Source organism: Martes martes (genome assembly GCF_963455335.1).
Source record: "Martes martes genome assembly, chromosome: 9".
In the NCBI taxonomy this organism is placed as follows: Eukaryota; Metazoa; Chordata; class Mammalia; order Carnivora; family Mustelidae; genus Martes; species Martes martes.
In genome coordinates, this window is record NC_137896.1 from 116653768 (window position 1) to 116676098 (window position 22331).

The 22331-nt window shown below is 37.7% G+C and overlaps 1 protein-coding gene across 4 annotated transcripts in view; it reads right to left on the reverse strand.

Annotated features, from left to right (window-relative positions):
- Positions 1–9042: 9042 nt before the first annotated feature.
- PPP1CB (protein phosphatase 1 catalytic subunit beta) overlaps positions 9043–22331 on the reverse strand; it is a 42348-nt gene continuing 29059 nt past the window's right edge. For 3 of the 4 annotated variants that reach the window (XM_080813397.1, XM_080813395.1, XM_080813396.1), the window contains exons 7-9: positions 17214–17365; positions 14166–14300; positions 9043–10902 (exon numbers count right to left, since the gene is read on the reverse strand). In XM_080813397.1, coding sequence (XP_080669523.1) covers positions 10798–10902; positions 14166–14300; positions 17214–17365 — 392 coding nt within the window. In that variant the 3' untranslated portion in view covers positions 9043–10797. The remainder of the gene's footprint in view (positions 10903–14165; positions 14301–17213; positions 17366–22331) is intronic. The other variant, XR_013967400.1, reaches the window with a different exon arrangement.

The window sequence follows — 22331 nt, forward strand, 5'->3', positions numbered from 1 at the left end:
TTTTCTCTGGGGGTAATATAAAGAGTGGTAGGGGTGGTGGTTCACAGAACCATACAATAGTAGTAGTATTTGGGGACTCATGTGGCTATATGAAAAATCTAAGAGCAATATCCAATGGCAATTCAGGGCAGGCAGGGAAAACTTAACTTCCTTATAATTATAGTCTCACACTAAGCACTTAATATGTGCCAGACAATGTGCTAAAAGTTTTACATGCATTTTCTCACTTAATCCTCAGAACTTTTCTATAAAATGGGCATTATTTATCCTTATTTTCTCGATGAGAACTTTGAGGCGTAGGGAAGAAGAAAATTGCCCACGGACACATATTTAGTGAGTGGTAAAACTAGGACTTGAATATGGGATTGTTTGACACCAAAGTCCCATATACTTTAACCACTAAGAAACTTTTAAAAAATTAAATGAAGTCATGTGTAAAACACTTGACACATGGTAAGCAGTCTAATACTACTCACTGTCATCTTGCCAGGAAAACAAAGCCAGCTTATGAGCTTTTGCTTTATAAAAATTTAAGTCTAGCATTTGCATTGTAAATATGCACGTGACGCTGTGACTTAGTGGTTAAATAAGCCATTGTTTTAGGGGAGAAAGATGGGTTTATCACTGTTTTGCTAAAATAATTCTTAAAAAAGAATCCTTATTGAAATGACTATAGCATCTTTCCTTATCATAATCACAAAACTTAAATTGTTAAAAAACAATACAGTAAATTGAAGAAAAATATTCTGGCAAAATTGCTGGAAGCTTTCGTGAGGCTATTATAAAATCTCCATTATTCTTATGTTTTAAATTTTTTTTCTATTTTAATTTATCACCTAATGGTTATAGAACACTTTTAGACACAGCCAAGCTCTAGGTGCTACAGTCTAGTAAAATTACACAGCACAGCCGTTTCAATAAGTTGATATCTGATTAGAAATCCAGCCCATTAGTGAATAAACCAAGACACTTCAGTTAAGTGGTGGGAATAAATGGAAACTAGACTGAATAGGATGACAGGTGATGTGTTACAAAGGATGTGCATGAGGTGTGAACATACACTCCTCCCCTTTTCTAAATGTGGCAATCATTGGAAAGAAGAAAATGAACAGCAGCTAGAAGGGGCAATAATCAAAGGAGAATTTTTCTTTTAAAGACAGGATTCTTTTTCTTTTTCTTTTTTTTTAAAGATTTTATTTCTTTATCTGACAGAGAGAGGGAGAGAGAGAGAGCACAGCATGGGGAGCAGCAGGCAGAGGGAGAGGGAGACGCGGGCTCCCCAAGCAGAGAGCCCAATGCGGGGTTTTGATGCAAGGACCCTCGGATCATGACCTGAGCCGAAGGTAGCCGCTTAACCGACTGGGCCGCCCAGGTGACCCGAGAGACAGGATTCTCAAGTGTGCCTGAAGGCAGAAAGGAAGGAGGAGCCAGTTGAGAGTATATGTTAAAATACTGGAGACAGACCTTATTAAAAAGACCTGATTCTGGGGCGCCTGGGTGGCTCAGCGGGTTAAAGCCTCTGCCTTCGGCTCAGGTCATGATCCCAGGATCCTGGGATCGAGCCCCGCATCGGGATCTCTGCTCGGCGGGGAGCCTGCTTCCTCCTCTCTTTCTCTGCCTGCCTCTCTGCCTACTTGTGATTTCTGTCTGTCAAATAAATAAATAAAATCTTTAAAAAAAAAAAAAAAAGACCTGATTCTGTCTAGCTATGCGACCTTAGGCTATTCAACTCCTGGGAACACCCATGTCCTCACTTATGATATTATGATACTAGAAACACCTGTTTTCTTAGAACCTGGTACATACTATTATTCAATAAAAATTATTAGATATTGTTAATAATCCATATTTAGTAGGGTTAATGAGCAAAGGAATGATATGGATAATGCCTAGCACAGTGCTGAACCCTTAGCAAAAACTCGAAATACAGCAGTACTATTATTTTACTTTTTTTATATTATTTTACCTTTTTTATATACCTATAAAAAGAAAGAAGAGTCAGAATATGACAGACAGCCGCATTTCATCTCCAGTAATAACTATAATTTAAATGTTAAAATTGTATTGGTGACAGAGATCATAGGTATTGTAAAATGCGCTTTTGTTAGAGAATAAAATTTGTTAACAGGCAGAATCTCAATTTTGACAAAGCATGGGTTTTTCGGTCTTCAAGTGTTCAATTACTTCACAAGTTTCTTTTCTAAAAATCGAAGCTGGCTGGCCTGCAGCCGTGCGGGAGCGGGCAGGAAAGGGCACCGCGAAACCGGGAGAAGGGCTCGGGGAGAGCACGGAGATGCAGCCGCTCAGATCCCGCGACTACGGTGCGGTGGCGCCTGGGCAAGAAGACGTGATGAAGGCGGCCGAAGGAGAAGGGGCGGACGCAGAATGACACTGGCCCACCCGGAGGATAACGTTGGCCGGGCCGTCCCAGCCCCCCACCCCCGGGCCTCTCGGCTCCGCCGAGCGCTGGGGGAGCCTGACGGCGACAATCCGTCCAGACCCGCGGCGGGAGGCCACCGCCTGGCACGTGCGAGCGCGTCGTCCCTCCGTAGCTCCCGGTCCGCAGCCGGCCCGCGGCCTCCCGCGCGAGGGCACCGCGCTCGCGAAGCCCCCACAGAACGACGGAGGGGACCGGCGAGCTACGGAGGGGACCGCGCCGGCTCGCCCACGCCACCGCTCGTAGCCGCCTCCCCTCGTCGCCCAACTCCGACCTCGACGCCCCCCGCCCCTCTCCCGAGCCCAGGCCCCGCACGCTGGGAGGGCGTGTTCCCGTCGCGGCGAGGGAGCCTGAGGGGACTCACGAGCGGAAGCGCGTAGGAAAGGGGCCGCAACGCCGCCCCATCCTCACACACGGTGGGCGGCGGGGCCCGCTGCCAGAGGGATGGAGGGACCAGGCGCAGCCACAACTGGAGGGTGGCCGGCGAGGCCCGAAGCCAGGGCGCGAGCGGAAGATACCTGCGAAAGCCTGGGGCTGCGGAGAGGGCGCCGGGCCGCGGGACGGCCTCCTCCGGACGCTCTGAGGCCTCAGGCAGTTGCTCGCCACTCGCTCCACAGCGGCCACCACCCGCTCGGAGACCTCCCGCCAACCCGGAGCGAGGCTCGTGCAGGCCAATCAGCGCACAGAGCAGCCGCCGGGGGCGGAGCCCACCCGAGGTTGCGCGCGCCGCCCTCCCCCCGCCCAGCTCCAGCTGGAGTGCTCCCTCTCCCGCGCGGCTGCTGCATGCGGAGCCCCTGCTGCCAGCTGACCTACCTGGCGGTGCGGACCCTCTGGGCCCGGTCCTGCCAGAAAGCCGCCGCCCTCCCGGACCTCTTCTGGCCTCCTAATTTAGCCCCTTCCTCTTGAACGTTTATCAAAGCTAGGATTGTATTCGAGCCTTTTCCCTTCCCTTCGGTTAGATGGAGAGGCCTGGCGGGGCTGGGACTTCATTCAGGTCTTCCCAGTTCCCTTCTACCTCACAGCACCAAGCGGGGCGCCTTACACACACACACACACACGTAGATACTTGATAAAAAGAAACGTCAATAGTAGGAGGACAAAGAATCAGAAATTAACTTTGCAGCAGCAATTGTAATGCCCAAAGTTACTGCTACGTTAAATAACTGTATGAACAGAGGAAGAGATCACTTAAACCAAGAAATGTGTGAATACCGTGGCAGAGGTGGTGTTACACTATTTCATTGAATCTACTGTTCTAAGCTGTAAATTCTTCTACAGGAACCTTTTCATTTTGGTCTCATTGTAGCCCTTGGCCAGGTGCCTGGGTTGTAACTGATGCTTAGTAAACGCTTGTAAAGTTTAGTAAACGCTTGTTTTCATTCTAAATATATCTCCCCACTTTTACCAACTGATTCTTTACTCCAGGCTTACATACTTGCTTTTCTCAGAGCATCTCTTAAACTTTCTTCTTTGAGCTGGCATATATGGTGCTCTTTTTCACCTTCATTTAAATTTTCTATCTTATATCCACCCTTTAAGACCCAACTTAAGCCTTCGGCCCGTCATCTGAGTACTTAGTGCAAGACTGTGCCATTCTTGAATTCCTGTAGCACCTTCTAAATCTTTGATTTTTGCAATCTTATTAACCAGCTCTTTAATAAAAATATTTTATTATGTGTACATATGGATTCAATTTTACATAAATGGTGTTGCATACATACTTTAAAAAATGGAATGTTTGATATGTACAAAAGAATATATATAGTAACATATATGCAGGCAGCAGAGCATAAAACAAAAACCGGAGAAGCCACTACCCACCGAAAAAGGATGAACCTAACACCCAAGAAATAGAACATAATACTGATGAGATCCTGTATGTTCCTCCTCCTCCCCTTACTTTCCTTAAGAGGTGTCTTTGGTTTTTCCCATTTCCTTAAGATTTACTGGTATCTTTAAACACACATTTTGTTTGTAAATTTAATACTTTGTATTCTTCATAGTTTAAGATTTTTAACATGCTAATGCAGAAATTGTAAATATTTTTTATTTTTGTATAGAATTCTGTTCTATGAATATACTGTAATTATCACCATACTCCCATCAATGGTCATTTGGGTCATTTTTTGCTACTGTGAAAACTATGAGCCTTCTTGTACGCAGATTTGGTCATCAGTGGCTGTGCTTCGGTAAGACCCTATTAGTTATAGCTGGTACAGTTTCTGATTAGTTGGGTGGTCTGATCGGTTGGTGCCCATGTTTCAAATATTCAACCACTACTGCTTGTACATGACCCATGGTGCATGCAGCATGTTTTCCTATAAATGCTTTGAAGTGAAAATGATGGGTTTTAGGGTATACAATCTGCAAGATTACAAATGCTAAATTCAATTCCCAGGTAGTTGTACACATTTTATTATTTTTATTCATAAATAATCTATATGTTCAACGTAGGGCTCAAACTCATGACCCTGAGATCAGGAGTCACAGGGTCTACCAACTGAGCCAGCCAGGAGTCCCCAGCTGTACCAATTTTAAGAGTTCCCATTGGTCTACATCTTGCCAACTATGCATTTTCAGACTGACTAGATTCTCTTAAAGTATGTCATAGAGAACACCTTTGGATTTTCTTTTCAACACACTTTTTCTGGAAATATTCTACTCAACCTCCCAAACCAATTGGCTGCAAGGATAGCAAGATGTATTCACACAGTATCATCACTCTTCTTCAGTTGTTGGGAGTCATAAGCACCTTTCATCCAAGCTGGGTCAAATCCTCTTCCTGGAATTTACACTAGCACCCAGAATTCATTGTGGCTGACTACTCTCTTATATTGGAAGCAATACAACTCCTGAGAAGTATCAGGATGGTACAATAATCAATCTAATGAAAGGACTGCATTAAATTTTTCTCTAGAATACGTTTCTTCACTGTACCTCATTTTTTTGCTCCTTACTGAAAGTATCATATCTTTCCCCACACTTGCTTCTATGATACAATCCTTATTTGTTTAATTGAGGCAACAGCCTCTCCACTTTCAAGTTTAGATTCCTAATTTTAAGTGTTTATAAATACTAGGTGATTTTTGAAAGACAAAATGTTACACTATACCACTTTCCTAAAAATGTTTGAAGTAGCTCACAACAAAGGTGACCGTGACCCTAAGGTCAATTAAACAGAGAACCTAGACTACAGAAAGGGGGAGGGGCAAGAAAGGAGCCATAAAGATCTTGGCAAGTTTGATTCTGAACAAGAGGCAATTTCCCAGGGCACCTGGGTGGCTCAGTGGGTTAAAGCCTCTGCCTTCAGCTCAGGTCATGTTCCCAGGGTCCTGGAATCAAGCCCCGCATCGGGCTCTCTGCTCAGTGGGGAGCCTGCTTCCTCCTCTCTCTCTGCCTGCCTCTCTGCCTACTTGTGATCTCTGTCAAATAAATAAAATCTTAAAAAAAAAAAAAAAAGGCAATTTCCCCAATATGCCTGTCAGGTGCTACCTGGGAAGTATTTCTTCAAGTAACTGGACACAATTTCTCATGCTTTTAAAATTAGCTATTATTATTATTTTGAAAAACAGAGTGTGTGAGTTGTACGGAGAGGAAGGTGAGGGAGAGAATCTTAAGCAGGCTCCACGCTCAGTGCAGAGCCCCACATGGAGCTCAATCTCATGACCCTGAGATCATGACCTGAGCTGAAATCATATTGGACACCCAACCAACTTAACTACCCAGATGCCCCACAACTTCTCATATTTACCAATATTTTACCAAATGAAGATGATAGTTTTGACAATACACTGATGACAAATGAAATTTGGAACTGTTAAAAACAAGTTCCGGGGCGTTTTTTCTTTTTGGGCTTTTTTCTCCAAAAGATCAAGGTGTCAAAACACCAAGTTTTGAAACTCATCTGCATTCATTAAAAAAAAAAACTTGCAAGCCTACTATGGGCCAGGCACCACTCTAGACGCTAGGGATACACCAGCAGGAAAAAAAAAAGAGAGAGAGACAAAAAAGTCTTTGCCTATATAAGCTTACATTCAGGACACAATTAAGCTGATTGTCTAAGGAACAAATACAACAAAGTCTTAAAGGAATGTCCAATATACTAATTGATCTGTACAACGAATAATTGATTTTCTTTAAAAAATGGAATAGACCATAGTTTGCACTGATCTGTCAATGAGCACACCCAAAGAGTTTAGGGAACTCAGCTGATGAAAGATTAAGGTACTTCATTCAAAACAGGTGTTACAGTACAGTAACAGAAAGCTTTTAACCTAGATCTGTGATATTATCAAATTAACCTCAGTGGAGTTACCAGGCCCTAACTAGGCATGGGCTACAAAACCCAAGGCAATTATTCTGGGACATAGAGACTTTCTTTTCTTTTCTTTTTTTAGTATTTTATTTATTTATTTGACAGAGAGATAGGAGCGCACAAGTAGGCAGAGCGGCAGGGAGAGGGAGAAGCAGGCTCTCTGCTGAGAAGGGAGTCCGACACAGGACTCAATCCCAGGACCCTAGAATCATGACCTGAGCCAAAGGCAGCCACTTAACTGACTGAGCCACCCAGGTGCCCCAGAACTTGTTTTTAAGACTTTCTTTAGTTAGATACTACACAACAGCTACATGTTGAAAGTTGGGTCCTGGGCTTCACACATTTTTATGAGATAATAAAGTAGGTTATTAATTTTAATTTGGTAAATTGAGTAGCTTCTTGAGTTCTACCAATAAATGATTTCTCAAGTAATTCCATCCCTTACACCTGCATGAGAGAGCTAGAGAGACCTGAATGAGAAAGTAAATTACAGTGACAAAGTAGTTTATAAGTCAACTAATATAGAGGTGGTGGCTGAGGAAGTAAGTTTTGACTTTTACAATTTTCTAAGTAGGGAACTTGTTTAGAAATTCTGGAATTCAAATGTACAGGTAAAATCCAATTTTAACAGATCAAAATTATTACACTGAATCTAAATTTCACTTTTGTTGAATAAACATTTTAAAGAGAGCAAAGATAATAAAACTCTATGTTTATACTTACATGGAATCGGTTTATGTCTTGTGTAACTCCTGTTCATTTTGCAAGGTATGAAAATCCCTTTCCCACTTTAAAATCCTTTTAACCACTTCTTAGCTGTTTAAAGAAATTACAAAACACTGAAAACTATTAGCAAAAGGGACACGGTATTTCTCAGTGGATGCCACTGGTATAGTTAGGCTATTTAGTGTCTTCTCAGGCACAGCTTCAATTCAGGGATGGATTCATAAGGAAAGAAGGAGGGGGGTTAGGTCAATGTAGATGGACTGGAACAAATCTGACCACTTCCCTTCTCTAAACACATTTTTAGTATATACATGTGAAAGAAAATAATTGTTCTTTTGGTTCAAGAGTTATGGTTGCCAAGGAGACAAAGGAACAAACATACCTGAACTTATAAATGATGATACTATTTCAGTTCTTTGGCTCAATGAATACACTTTAATGTTCTTAAGGCATACATCTCAAGATGTTCCTGGTTTTCCCTCAGAGGAATTTTTTTTTGAAAGGCATATATATCCTTTCAACATTCCTAACACTTCCAATTAACTGACCACCTTTTAAAGCTTTAAATTCTTCTTGCTGGTATCCTGACTCAACATTTTGCACAAACCAGTCTTGATGATCATGATTAAATTTGTCCCTAGGCAAAATTAAAACGAAAAAATGTTGAAGTTTCAAACACAAGGGGCAGCACAATGTAGTTGATTTTTTCCAGTTAGGAACTAACAAAAATATAACCTGATAATCTGTGATCCATCATACTAGCATGTTTAATTTTAAATGTCATGACATTTGGATTAAAGATAAATTTGAACATAGAAATTAAAAATCAGAGAGGAAGAATGACATAAATTAGTGACACTAGAATCACAGGTTATTTTTCTCCTAAGAAATGGGAGTTTTACTTATTTGAAGTAGCAGTGTTAACAACGAGATAATATTTGTAACATTATATGATAGAAACTTTTAAAGTGGTTTTAAGATGGCCTGAGTAATATTTTTTTTTAGTAATCTCTACACCCAACATGGGGCTCAAACTCACGACCTTGAGGAACGAGAATCCTATGTTCCTCTGACTTAACCAGCCAGGAGCCCAACTGCTTGAATAATTTTTAAACATAGATTTCTATCCTTTATATTTAGTGACCAATATTAATATGCTTAATGACTATTTTTTCATATTCAATACTGACCTGGATGAATTATAAAAACACAGTAAGTCAAATTCAAATTAATATGTTCTAACATGGAGATTAATAAAAGATAGCCCTGTCTCCTGCCAAAGATTTATTTTTCTAGACCTGCTTCACTATGGCTATTAAGAGTACATCTAAAATTCTACTAGAAATTGCTCAACTTTCACTCCAATTAGGAAGATATTTAAATCACATTACATAAAAGCCTGTGTAACCTAACCCAATACATCACATGTAGTATATGAACACTTCCAGAAAAGAATCAACTCAATATACGTCAGACACTAAAATCTGTTTGAATAGAATGTGTGTCTAAATGTCTCATTGTAAATGGGAAAAAAAAAAAAGGAATAAAATGACCAGTCAGGCTTCATATCAATTAGACAACTTTTACTAAATGAGAAAACTACATTTAAAATGTGCTTTAAAACAAAATGGAATTAGAAAAAAAGACATATGCATTTGAAAGAACTTTGCACTGTGCTGAAAATCAAATCTCTTGCAGTAATACAATACGCCAATTCATAAAATGTAAGTTAACAGAATTCTCAATTGAACATTTTCAAAGACAATATTAAGGTCAAGAATTTCACATCAATGGTAGCACATATAGAAGAAGGGCATTATAAATATGATGTCCATCCCTATGAAGCTTACAAATTTGACAATACTCAATAAAAGCTTTTAGAATCACATCTAAAAGGGTCGCATCCAAAGAATTACAAATCTGTGTCCTGTAAGTTCTCCTTCTAAAACCTTTATGTTGACTTTTCTACTCCTTGTCATTTGTTAATACTAACCCTTTAAAAAAAGAGAACAAGAAAAGAAATGCTGCAATAAACCCTTGATCATGTACAGAAATTATTGCTACTATAGTTCACTACAAAGCATGTCTATACAATATTGTATGAACTTTGATCATGAAAAATCAGAATAAAAATCTTTAGTGACATAAGCCTTACAATCGTATACAACATTCACATGGCAATATTAGACAGTTAAGCACCCAATAACCATAGTTGACAAAATGTCCCACTGACCAGCATTCATTTAAATACATCCTTCGTAAAGAGGGAGGAAAAGAGATAGTGTCAGCTTTCCAAGGCTTGTCAAAAAAGGATTCTCATGTTCTGTGAATCTAAAAACAAATAGCAACAACAACAACAACAACAATAAAAAACCAAAAAAAACCAAAAACAAAACCAAAAACAAAACCAATGCAGGTGAGGGTGTTACCAGAAAGTTAAGCATGCCAAAAGGTGTTTCGTGCGAATTAAAACCTAAAGCCAAGGTACCACATAATCACATTACCAACTAGTTGGGTAATACTATATGAGCCTTATCTTAAAGTTAAATGAAATGCTACTGCACGATAGAGCATCAATAAGTTAAAAATTAGAGTGCACAAATCCAAATCAGTGGTAATTTCTGTATAAAGCAAAATAGTCACTATCAGCTGTAAAGTTTGCCCAGTCAAACTGTCTGATTCAATCACTGGATTGGATAGTTTGCCTGTTTTTTAAAAAATATCAATCTCTAAAATTCCTTTTTACTGTAATGAGGCTTAAGTTTTCTCAGTAAGATCAAACAGGTACATAAGAAAATAAGCAAGGGAAAATAATAGTTGGTGAATGTCTTTAAAGCTCTTCCCACAGTTCACTTGAAAAAAATGTTCAGGGAAAAAAAAGTTAAAATATTTGCCATTATTCTAGCAAAAACAGAACAAAACAAAAAACAAGCCCAAAATAATTAAACAACCAAGCAACACTAAAACCACATTACACAGATGGATCATCATGCTTTCATCTGGTTTAACTATCACATCTAGTTTAACTGGGATGCTTTTCAACTTTAAAAACTGTGATACGTGAAGATGTAACTTTTAATGGGTAATTTTGAATTTGGATTTAACTTTGCTGAATATTATAACAGAGTATACTTATTACAATACAGTGTAGCACATCTTTCTATTAGAAAAAAATTTAAGATCCTTTACCCGTCTCCTTAAGTTAAAGGTGTGACATCATAAAGGGTGTCAAATGGCTGGATGGTTTTACAGTGCACACTTATATATTATGAAGTATGTCCTTAACAAATCTGATGGTTTCTTTACAGAATTCCTTTCTTCACCTTTTCTTCGGTGGATTAGCTGTTCGAGGTGGAGTGACAGGACGTCCTGAATTCAGTCCACCATACTGGTACTTAGCTTTCTTTTCAGATGGTTTCAATATCTTAAAGTAAATAATTTATTAACAGTGTTATTCTTTCAAAAGCAGTAAGTTAAAGACAATTGTTAGGAAAGTGGACTTTTCAAGAAATAACAAATTGTAAATAAAATATTTACGTAATTACACAAATTGCAATAAAAGTACAGAAAATAACAGAAAAGTGTCACGAACATTTCTCACATTTAAAGTTTGCATAGAAAACTAAATATCTGAATATTGCTATTATTTGTCATTCTGTTAATTTAATAACAAAAGCTCAAGCACACAAACCCTATCAACTTCCCAATCCTTTACGTTAAAAAAAAAAATTTTTTTTTTTAATTTCTTTATTGTGAAAGAGAGAAAGAGAAGGTGTGCACATGGGGGGTGGGGGTTGGGTAGAGGGAGAGAGAATCTTAAGCAAGCTCCAGTCCCAGTGTTATCACCGTGGAGCCAATGCAGGGCTCAATCTCATGACCCTGAGATCATGACCTGAGCCAAAATCAAGAGTGGTACACTTAAACAACTGAGCCACCCAGGCACCTTAAATTTTAAAAAAGCGGGGTTGGGGGGAGGCAGGGAGAAGAAGAAAGAAAGGAAAAGAAAAGAAAAAGAAAATGAATTTAATTACTGTATCTCTGTGGTGAGTGAAGAACACTTAGTTTATGAGTCAAAAGATCGAGCTGACTACACATGGGAAAAAGTGCTCAAGATCACTCATCATCAGGAAAATACAAATCAAAACTATGCTATCACCTCACACTTGTCAGAACGGCTAAATTTAACATAGGAAACAAGATGTTGAGAAAGTGGATCCCCCTTACACTGCTGGTTCTGGGAATGCAAACTGGTGCAGTCACTCTGGAGGTTCCTCAAAAAGTTAAAAATAAAACTACCCTACAACTCAACAATTGCACTACTAAATATTTACCCAAAGGATACAAAAATACTGATTCAAAGGGATACATGTACCCTGATTTTTACAGCAGCATTATCAACAAGAGCCAAATTATGGAAAGAGCCCAGAAGTCCACCGACTGATGAATGAATAAAGATGTGGTATAGATATATAGTGGAGCATTAGTCAGCCAAAGAAAAAGAATGAAATCTTGCCCTTTGCAATGATATGGATGGAATCACAGTGTATTATACTAAGCAAAATTAAGTCAGTTTGAGAAAGACCAATACCTTATGACAGAACAGAGGAACAGAGGGGCAAGAAAAAAAAAGGGAGACAAGCAAACCATAAACCATAAAACAGATTCTTAACTATAGAGAACAAATTGAGGGTTGACTGGGGTAGGTAGGCAGGGGGATAGGTTAAATGGGTAATGGGTATAAGGAGGGCACTTGTTACGAGCACTGGGTGTTATATGTAAGTGATGAATCACTAAATTCTATTCCTGAAACTAGTATTATACTGCACATTAATGGACCCTACTACTATTTATTTAGAGGGTAATCAGTCACAAGCTCTTTAATCTTACTTTATGTGTAGATCTTAAAAAATGTATTTAAATATTTTACATACCATGAGGTCCAACTTTAAAATATACAAATCAATGATTTTTAAAATACTTAAGAGTTGTACAACCACTGCTACAATCACCCCAAAAGAAATCTTGCTCCCATAAGCAATCACTCCAGATTTCCATTCTCCACTCCCCTAACTCCCTTCAACTCCAAGGAAATACTAATCTTTCTCTACTGATTTGTCTTTTCCGGCTATTTCACATAAATGAAATCATACATTGTGACTGACTCCTCTCACTGAGATAATGTTTTTGAGGTTCATTCATGTTGTAGCATGTATCAGTACTTCATTCCTTTTAATTGTCAAACAGGGACGCCTGGGTGGCTCAGTTGGGACGCCTGGGTGGCTCAGTTGGTTAAGCGGCTGCCTTCGGCTCAGGTCATGATCCCAGCATCCTGGGATCGAGTCCCGCATCGGGCTCCTTGCTCCGCAGGGAGCCTGCTTCTCCCTCTGCCACTCTGTCTGCCTGTGCTCGCGCTCTCTCTCTCTCTCTGACAAATAAATAAAATCCTTTTAATTGTCAAACAATATGTCATTTAATGGATATTTCACATTTCGTTTTTATTCTTTAGTTGATGGACATTTGGGTGGTTTCCACATTTGGGCAATTATAAATAATGCTCCTATGAATATGCATATACCTGTATTTGAGTATCTCCCTTCAATTCTTTTGGGTATACCTATGAGTGGATTTGCTGGGTTATACAGAAAGTCTATGTTTAACTCTTTGAGGAACTAGCACACACTCTTCAAAAGCAGTTGCTCCATTTTACATTCCCTCCATCAATGTATGAAGGTTCCAATTTCTCCACATCCTCACCAATACTTGTTATTGTCTGACTTTTTTACTGTATTTATTCTGTGGGGTGTTAATAAAGCTTTAACCTACATTATACACAGAAAATTTCAATATTTACACAAAGAGTGTGTAGAAAAGATTTATGAAGCATTTCTTAGGACTATTCAGAGCATCATAGGATCTCAGTGAAAAAGAAATTAATTCAATTCCACTATGCTAAATGCTGAAGGATAAGGTCTAGTTCCTATGCTTAAATGAGGAGTCACATATTTACACATATCAGCTGTACTAGCTGACAGAAACAGTATAATACAATAAAGGGAAAGAAGGATAGGAAAGCCCCTCTACATTTAGATAAAGAGAAATATAGTACATGCATGAGAGGGACATAAAACCCTTTGCAAAAAACCAAAGTACTGAAGTTGTTTTAGTCTGTGAACAAAAATGATTTTAAGTAGCAAACCATAAAGCCAGAGTTGGTCTATTTCTTGCAAAAGGAAACAAAATCTAAGTTACTAACTGAATTCACATTCTTTTCATAGGTTAAGCCCCTATTCCAAGAAGTGATACAGGAATTTAACAATTCAAACATCTGCATCAAGAATGACTAACTTAAGTTCTTCAAAACTCTAATGTTTGATATATACCAAAATGTCTGGAACCTTTGTGAATGAAAACAGGAATCTCTAACAAATCTGTGATAATCACTTAAAAAAAAAAGATTTTATTTATTTGAGAGGAGAGAGAAAGAGAGACAGATCATGAGCGGAGGGAGAGGGACGGGGTAGACGAAGAGAGAGAAGCAGACTCCCCACCAAGCAGGACGCCTCATGCGGGGCTCGATCCTAGGACTCTGGGACCATGACCAAGCTGAAGGCAGCTGCCCAACTGACTGAGCCACCCAAATGCTCCAGATAATCACTTTTGAATAAAACCGATTTATATATATCATACCTGAAACGAACACATCAAAGTTTCATCCACACTCATCATTCCACCAGCATTATCAAACTCGCCACAGTAATTTGGGGCTGAAAATAGGGTTACCAATTGTCGTTTAGCAAAAAATTCATATCCATCTTCTACCACCTGTGAAAGGAAAGGTCAAAGAAAAAACTCACTTATTTATAACTAATTCTCAACTGTCTATATTATTTATTGAGATTAGTGCGACGAAGACCTAAAAGTAAACACTATTTTGTTTTGGGAGCTTGATTTTTAAACTTGTCTTAGAATACAAAAATTGGTATGCCTTTTCTACAATGGCAAGGATTTAGCTTAAATGAAATAATACATTTGTGATAACTAAAATGTTTAAAAACTATACCATTTCTAAGGCTCTCCATATGCTAATAAGTACAGTATCTACAAGGACTTTGGATACCAAGTACTTCTTAGATAATGGCATTATATCACAACTGTGGAATCCTTAATTCTTTAATGATTTAACATGATTTCTAGAATCTGTTACCAACTTATGAATGATCTAAACAACGTTATGTTTCTCAGCTCTACAAATCTGAGAAGTAGACACAATGACACATACATTTTATATTTATTTATGGTAGGCAAGAATAATTTTTGAAGTCTTTTAGGCATCCTTTGATTAAGCATAATTATCCTATAATACCTGCTGATAAGAAAGCACCTCTAAAATAATTTACATTTATTTTTATGTATTTAAAGATTTTATTTATGAGAAAGGGGGGGAAGGGGAGGAGGGAGGGAGGGAAAGAGGGAGGGAGGGAGAGAGAGAGAGATTAAGCACCCATGCACAAAGGGGAAGGAGCAAAGTGAGAGGGACAAGCAGACTCTGCACAGAGCTCGATGTGGGGCTTGATCTCAGGAACTTGAGATCATGCCCTGGCTGAAACCAAGAGTTAGACACTTAACCAACTGAGCCACCAAGGCTCCCCCCAAATAATTAACATTTTAAAATAATTCCTACCTTAGTCAGATAAATGCTCCTACTGTAATTATATCATGGTAGAAATTAGGCATTAACCTTTTCTGTTAAGATCTGGGTCACCTTATCTACTCTAGCTCAGCCATACACAGTGTGGCATTCAGTATATCCTTTTAGTTCTTGGTTTGCTTTTTCACTTACTCATCACACATTTACTAAACGAACAGGTTTATTGTAAAAAGGATGTATTTGTAGGTTGTGGTGTTTCCCAGCATTAAATCTCTTAATTTTAGAGATAATATATTTGACAATAAGCAGAATATGATTTTGGAAGAGTCTGGAGAACGACTGTCCAAACCAACGTAGTTCAATAACTTGACTTTAAAAAAAAAACCCATTGTCCATTTCTGTAAAGATCAGTGAATGGAAATCTATAGCTGAAAAATCTGATTATCAGTGGGTATCTTCTTAGGAAACTTAGCAGCTCTGCACTGTTCCCTAGTAGTAGGTTTATATTAGTTAGTTAAATCATAAATACAATATTTACCAAAGGGAAACTGCCAAAAGCAAAGGATTTGGGGATGGACTTCATTTCAACGGAACTAGGAAATTCTGCTAGGAAAAAGGCATGTGACACACAACATGCACAGAAAATGAAAAGCCAGTCATCTCTGTTTACCCACAGGATCACATAAAGTAGTAGTCAGGTAAAGCATCCCCCAAAAGGGAAGTATTATGGAATAGCATATACCTAATAAACCCTGCTTTAACAGGCAAAGAAAAAACAAGGAATCTTTAAAAGTATTATACTTAAAATTTCAAATACTTTCAGTCCTTTCAAAAGTAGCAAGAAAAAGTTTATAAAAATACCTGTCAGTGAATATATTTCATAAAAATTATATTTCAGAGGGCATGAAGACTTGATATATTAAATCACTAAAGTAAGCTTTGTTAATCCATTTATTCAAACACTAAATGCAAGTAGTATCTAAGTTTACAGGGCAATGGATTTTTAGAAGTCAAAAAGTTACAATTTCCTCCCTAAAGAATATATATACAACATAGCAATGGGGGTAGACATTAAAAAAAAAAAAAAAAACAAAAAACCCACAAGTAAACCTAAACTGTATATATAAGGTAGAATTCAATAAACTCTCATTTACATACCAATTCAAAAATTACTAGGATTCTGCTACATTTGTTTCATTCATCCCCCTTTTCTTTCTGCTGATGTGGTTCTTTTGTTGTTATTGTTTGTTTGTTTAAAATAATCTCAACACCAAATGTGGGGCTCAAACTCAGCAGGCTGAGATCAAGAGCCACATGCTCTACTGACTGAGCCAGTCAGGCATCCTTCTGCTGATATGTTTTAAAAGGAAATCCTAAACATGTCATCTTACCTCTATATACTTGAGTATGCATTTCTGAAGGAACGGACATTCTTCTTACAAAATAATGCTATTTTCACAAAGCTAAAACAATGACTCCTTAATATCTAAGACCCAGTCTATAACTGAATTTTCCCAACTGTCTCCAAAGTGTCCTTTAATACTACTGTCACTGGATTCTTATCTAAAATACATAAGACATCATATTAAAATGGGATCAATTGTTTCTAGAAAGCTTCAGACAAACACCAAAAAAATGTGTCAGCATTGCAGTACACTGCAAAAATGTATTTAGTTTGAAACATTCCCTCCCCAAGGGTGAAAAATGGTTAACAAATCATTAGACTGCTAATTATGAGATCAAGGTATAGGCCTCACCTCTCTTACTACTTTCCTTGTATAATTAGCTTTCTTGGATCTCAGTTTCCTCAAAAATAAAAAAAGCAGATTTGTGCGAAGTTAGTATTAAAATATTCAAGTTTTATATATTTATTTAATTAGTTTTTATTTTTACTTATTTGACAGAGAGAGAGACAGTGAGAAAGGGAACACAAGCAGGGGGAGTGGGAGAGGGAGAAGCAGGCTTCCCGCCAAGTGGAGAGCCCGATGCGCAACTCAATCCCAGGACCCCGGGATCATGACCCAAGCTGAAGGCAGATGCTTAATAATTGAGCCACCCAGGCCCCCCAAAAGTTTTATATTTCATACCTGATGAGCTCGACAAATCAAGTCTAAATCATGACGATTCAGAAATTTACTGACTACATCAGCTCCAAAAGTGAAGGAAACACCACGATCATTTTCTCCCCAGCCTTGCACATCCTTATCTGGGTCAGACCACAGCAAATCACAGAGCAAACCTTTAAAGAATAAAAACATGGCAATAAAAAAACAAAATAAAGTTTATGAAATAAAGTGTATCTGTATTACATTTCTTCTATCACATTTCTTCTTGTGTCATTTTACCCTTTAATAAATAGTAACAATCACTTGCTCCCTAATATCCCAGCCTATCACATTTAGCCATGCTCTGCTAGCCCAACCATATAAATGTAATTTTGCCTGGCTGGAAATAGCACTTTTCAACTCTTTCCACATATAGGAAACGTGTGTATGGCACACTCTAAGCATATAACGTACAGAAAAGGCTATTCATTTTTGTACACAGTTTCTCCATGTGGATAAGCAACTGACCCAACAGCATTTCCTGAACTGAGGCTATTTACACTACTTCTGGGTGCCAACCTACTCAATTAATCTATTTTATTTATTCTTTTTTTTAATCTGTTTTATTTATTCTTAAGCCAATAAGATAAGAAAGCTTTTAAACACATCTTTATATTTGGTAGGGGTTGTATCTCCACTTAGTATTTTTCTTCAGGATTGTCTTGGTTACTTTCAATCCTTTGTTCTTTCACATACATACTTCTGAATCAGTTTGTGTAATTCTGTGAACCCAACTAAGATTTCACTGGAACTGTATCTGACCTAATGATTGAAGAAAGAAAACATTTTTTGTAAAGGTCTGGAGGACTTAAATGAAATATAGATGAACAAAATCAGAACAGATCCCTGGCTTTAGTTCTGAGCATTTAAGAAAAGAGGTCAGAGCTAAAAATATTTATCTGAGTATCTTCGTCTTACTCATTATTGTATAAATCTTAGGAGGGACTCAGACTACCTTGGGGATGACAAGTGAGAAGACTAAGAAATGAACTCTAAGAAAGCAAACATTTAATATGCAGGCAGAGGAAGGAGAAAAGGGAATGAGCAAAAAATAGTGGGAAGGAATAATCAAAACAAAAGGAAGAGATTAGAACAGTAGAGATCTCCTGAAAGGGGTAAGAATTATCCAATAGTAGGAAATGGCTAAGATTCAAGAACAACGAATAAGTGGAACAGGACAAAGACCAACAAAACATGCCATTTACAATTTTATCAGCAGACCTTAATGAAAGCAGTCTGCTGACGGATGAGAAGAAAATGGTTAAAAGTCAAACTATAGTGAGATGAAGAGGGGGAGGATGTTGAGATGATGATATTAAAGTACTTTTGTAAGAGCTACAGTGCTAAGGGAAGGAGAAACCAGTGCTAAGGGATGATTTGTTTTTAAAATAAGCCAGTTTCAAGATTTTTTTTTTTTGGTAATTCATACTTCATAATACAAATTCTATCAGGAAAGAACTTCTTTTTGAGTCATGTAACAGTTTGTCTTAATAGGGGAATTGTTACAATACCTTGTAGAATTGGTGGCAATGTACTCTTAATTTCTATTACTATTTTCTAAGCTCCTGCTATGATGCCTGACAAGTCTACCAGCATACAAAACCCACTGGGATGGTCTAAATTTACAAGCTCTTCCTGATTTTTAAAGAATCACAAACTGATTCTTTAGAACAGACACACACACACACACACACACACACACACACACACACACCCCAACACACCACCAGTACTCTATAATGATATTTTTTCCAGTTTGTTTCTACAGGTGAAGCAATGAGCAAGAGGCCAGGATATTAATCTTTAATTTTAAGGTGACAATGAAACTAGAATGCAGTTGCTTTCCAAATTACTTGGGAAATATGACAGTCTGGATGTATATAAAATCAAACAATAACAACAACAATGTGGCATTTTCAACCTTAACGGAACCAAGACAAGAATCTCAGAGTCAAGGTTCAAAATCTTATAATTCAGTTCTGAAAGAACAAGCATCATATAATCATTTGGCTGTTTTTAAAAATGTATTAATTTATAAATTAAACTTCTGAAGATTAGAGAATACCAAGGGTTAAAATGTCCATTTTCAGCATTTCAAAAACTTGTTTCACCCTTGAAAGTGACTTATGTATGAACTATACTAACAAAATCTGAAGATGTAATGACCTTAAATATGTACTTATATTGCACCTTATTTAAAAAACAGATTTTAAATAAATGGCTATTATTTATTTTATTTTTTTAAAAGATTTTATTTATTTGATATAGAGAAATCACAAGTAGGCAGAGAGACGGGGGGTGGGGGTGGGGGAGCAGGCTCCCCGCTGAGCAAAGAGCCTGATGCGGGGCTTGATCCCAGGACCCTAAGATCATGACCTGAGCCAGAGGCAGAGGTCTAACCCTCTGAGCCACCCAGGTGCCCCTATTTATTTTATTTTTAAATTCCATGATCATTAACTTACAATGCTGTATTAGTTTCAAGAGTACAATATAGTGATAAAACGTGCCCTATTATTATTTAAATACTAGTTTCTATTAGGTTTAGTCAAATATAGTCTATAATTATAATCAAAATCTGATAAAATGCATGTTTTTCCCCTTTTGTTACTTACACAAATTGTTACTTACACAAATTAGTCATGAGGCAACTTACCACAATATGCAGTGCCAGTGGCTTATTGACAAGAGGATCTATACATCTGTTTATAATGGTTGATTGTTTAATCATAAGTAGCATTCTGAGTGATATTATCAGGCTTTTACTACACTGAGCAAAACAATGCAATCTACTTGAAATCAAATAGCCAAATGCATGTTCTTAACAGTTCAATTTAAAGGTTTAGCCATGTTTTGCTTAGGTATTCCACTCATGAATATCTTTTAATAACTACTTTTTTATAGATTCTGGATTATATGAGTAGAAAATGGAAAGAAAAAAAAGTAGGAAATGTACTGACTAACCATCTAGTTCAGCCTTACTTACCATTTTTTACCAGTACTTATGAGTAATCAAATCCCCTTTACAAAACTACCAATAAGCAATCCTCTTATCACGTGCTACAAGACTCTTGGTTTTTCATTTACATGATCTTACTATACAAAGAATTTCTAGACCCTCTGGCAGTCTAGACCCTAAGGCAAAAGAACTTCTAGACCCTATGACACCCTCATTTTGAAGATGTCCAAGTTTGTTAAGAATTGATGAATACAATACATAATGGTTGAGTCTGATTACACAAATAACAATGGAATAATTAATCCATTAAAATGTAATTTATTTTCTAAAAAAGTCTGGTAGAAACTGAAAGGACAGTTTTGCTTATGTTAATGCCTTTTTTTTTTTTTTTTTTTAAAGTAGGCTCCATGTCCAGAGTAGACCCTATTCGTGGCCTGAACTCAGAATGCTGAGATCAAGAGTTGGCTGCTTAACTGACAGGGCCACCCAGGTGCCCCTGTTAATGGTTGTAATAGTAAGACAGTGTGATATAATAAAAATGCATTTGGTCTTTGTTCCCATTCCTGGCACAGAGCTCCTAAAACCTCTGGAATTTCCTGAGTGACAGGGATATCTTTTGTTATTTATAAGGAGCCCCTTTCCACCACACTGAATTTATGCTAATGAAATGATTCAGGAGCCCCTAAAGCCATTCAGGATGGGGCCAGTCAAGAGAAAGACCAAACACATGATTAGAGGGTTGGAATTTTCAGCTGCCCCTTCCCTCTGGAGAGGAGGCTAGAAATTGAGTTCTATGAAAACTCTTGAACTACACTTGGGAAGCTTCCAGTTGTTGAGCATACTGATGCCTAAGGGTGTGGAAGCTCTTCACCAACCAATAACCCCTCCCCATACCTTGCCCTATGAATCTCTTCCACTTGGCAGGTCCTGAGTTGTATCCCTTTATGATAAGCTGATGAATATAAGAAAAGCATCTGCAGAGGTAGTTGTGGGAATCCCAGAATTTTGGCTGGGCAGTAGTGTGGGTCTCCAGAGAACCCCACTTGAGGCTGACAACCTAAGTGGGGGCAGTCTTGTGGAATGGAGCCCTTACCCCGTGGAATCCTGGGTAACTCCCAGAGTTAGTGTCAGAACTGAATAAACTGTCAGACACTCACTTAAGAGTTGAAGAATGAGGTATGTTGTGGAAAAATCACATACATTCAGTGTCAAAAAATGGCACGAAGTATTGATATTTTCAGCAAAAGGTGAATGAAAAGCAGAACAATCTTACTGCATTCAACTCATAAGTTATCACAGCATTTTATGATATGAATGCCACGTTTAGTACACATCTTAGTATGTACACTAGCACTTAACTATGAATAATTACCATTTAAAAGCTAAAAGGAAAGTTAGGCAACTGTGCGCAGAATTTATTTATAAAATTACATTAGGCCCATCTGTTAATCAATACAGCAATTTATTCTCAACTGGAACTTATTTGCTTTTCTTTTGACTTGCTTCACTTACCTAAGAGTTACTGAATGTCTGAAGAGTTAATTTTCATTATTCTTTCACAAATTTTTCTTAAAACTCACCAAGTATCTCTACAGCTTTCTGAGCTCTACAAATTTGAAATACAAAAGATGCAAAAAAATAACAGAAAACTGCTAGATAATTTTTAAAAAGGCAACATATCTTCAGCTAGGAAAGATTATTTGATTTAAAAATTTATTAAATTCTAAAAAATCCTTAAAAATATTTTTTAAAATTTATTCTTTTTAAGTAGGCTCCACACTGAACTTGGGATCTGAATTCATGACCCTGAGATCAAGAGCTGCATGCTCTAACAACGGAGCCAGACAGGTGTCCTACTTTTGACTAATTTTTAACAAGTCTTTGAAGGATATAACCAATGCTGATATGAATGAGGCCAATGACAGGAAGGTAAGGAGAATCAATAGCAAGATCTTTTGTGATATTAAGTTTAACAGAACCATACTACGGTTACATATGAAATTTAAAAGTACTGCACCTTGGGAAATAATTAGTGGGAAATAAAATATATTATTGCAAGTAACCTCTAATTAGCTTATTGATGATTTAAAAAGCTCTATTTATTACATAAACCAATCCTAATTACACTAAATATATAATAAAGT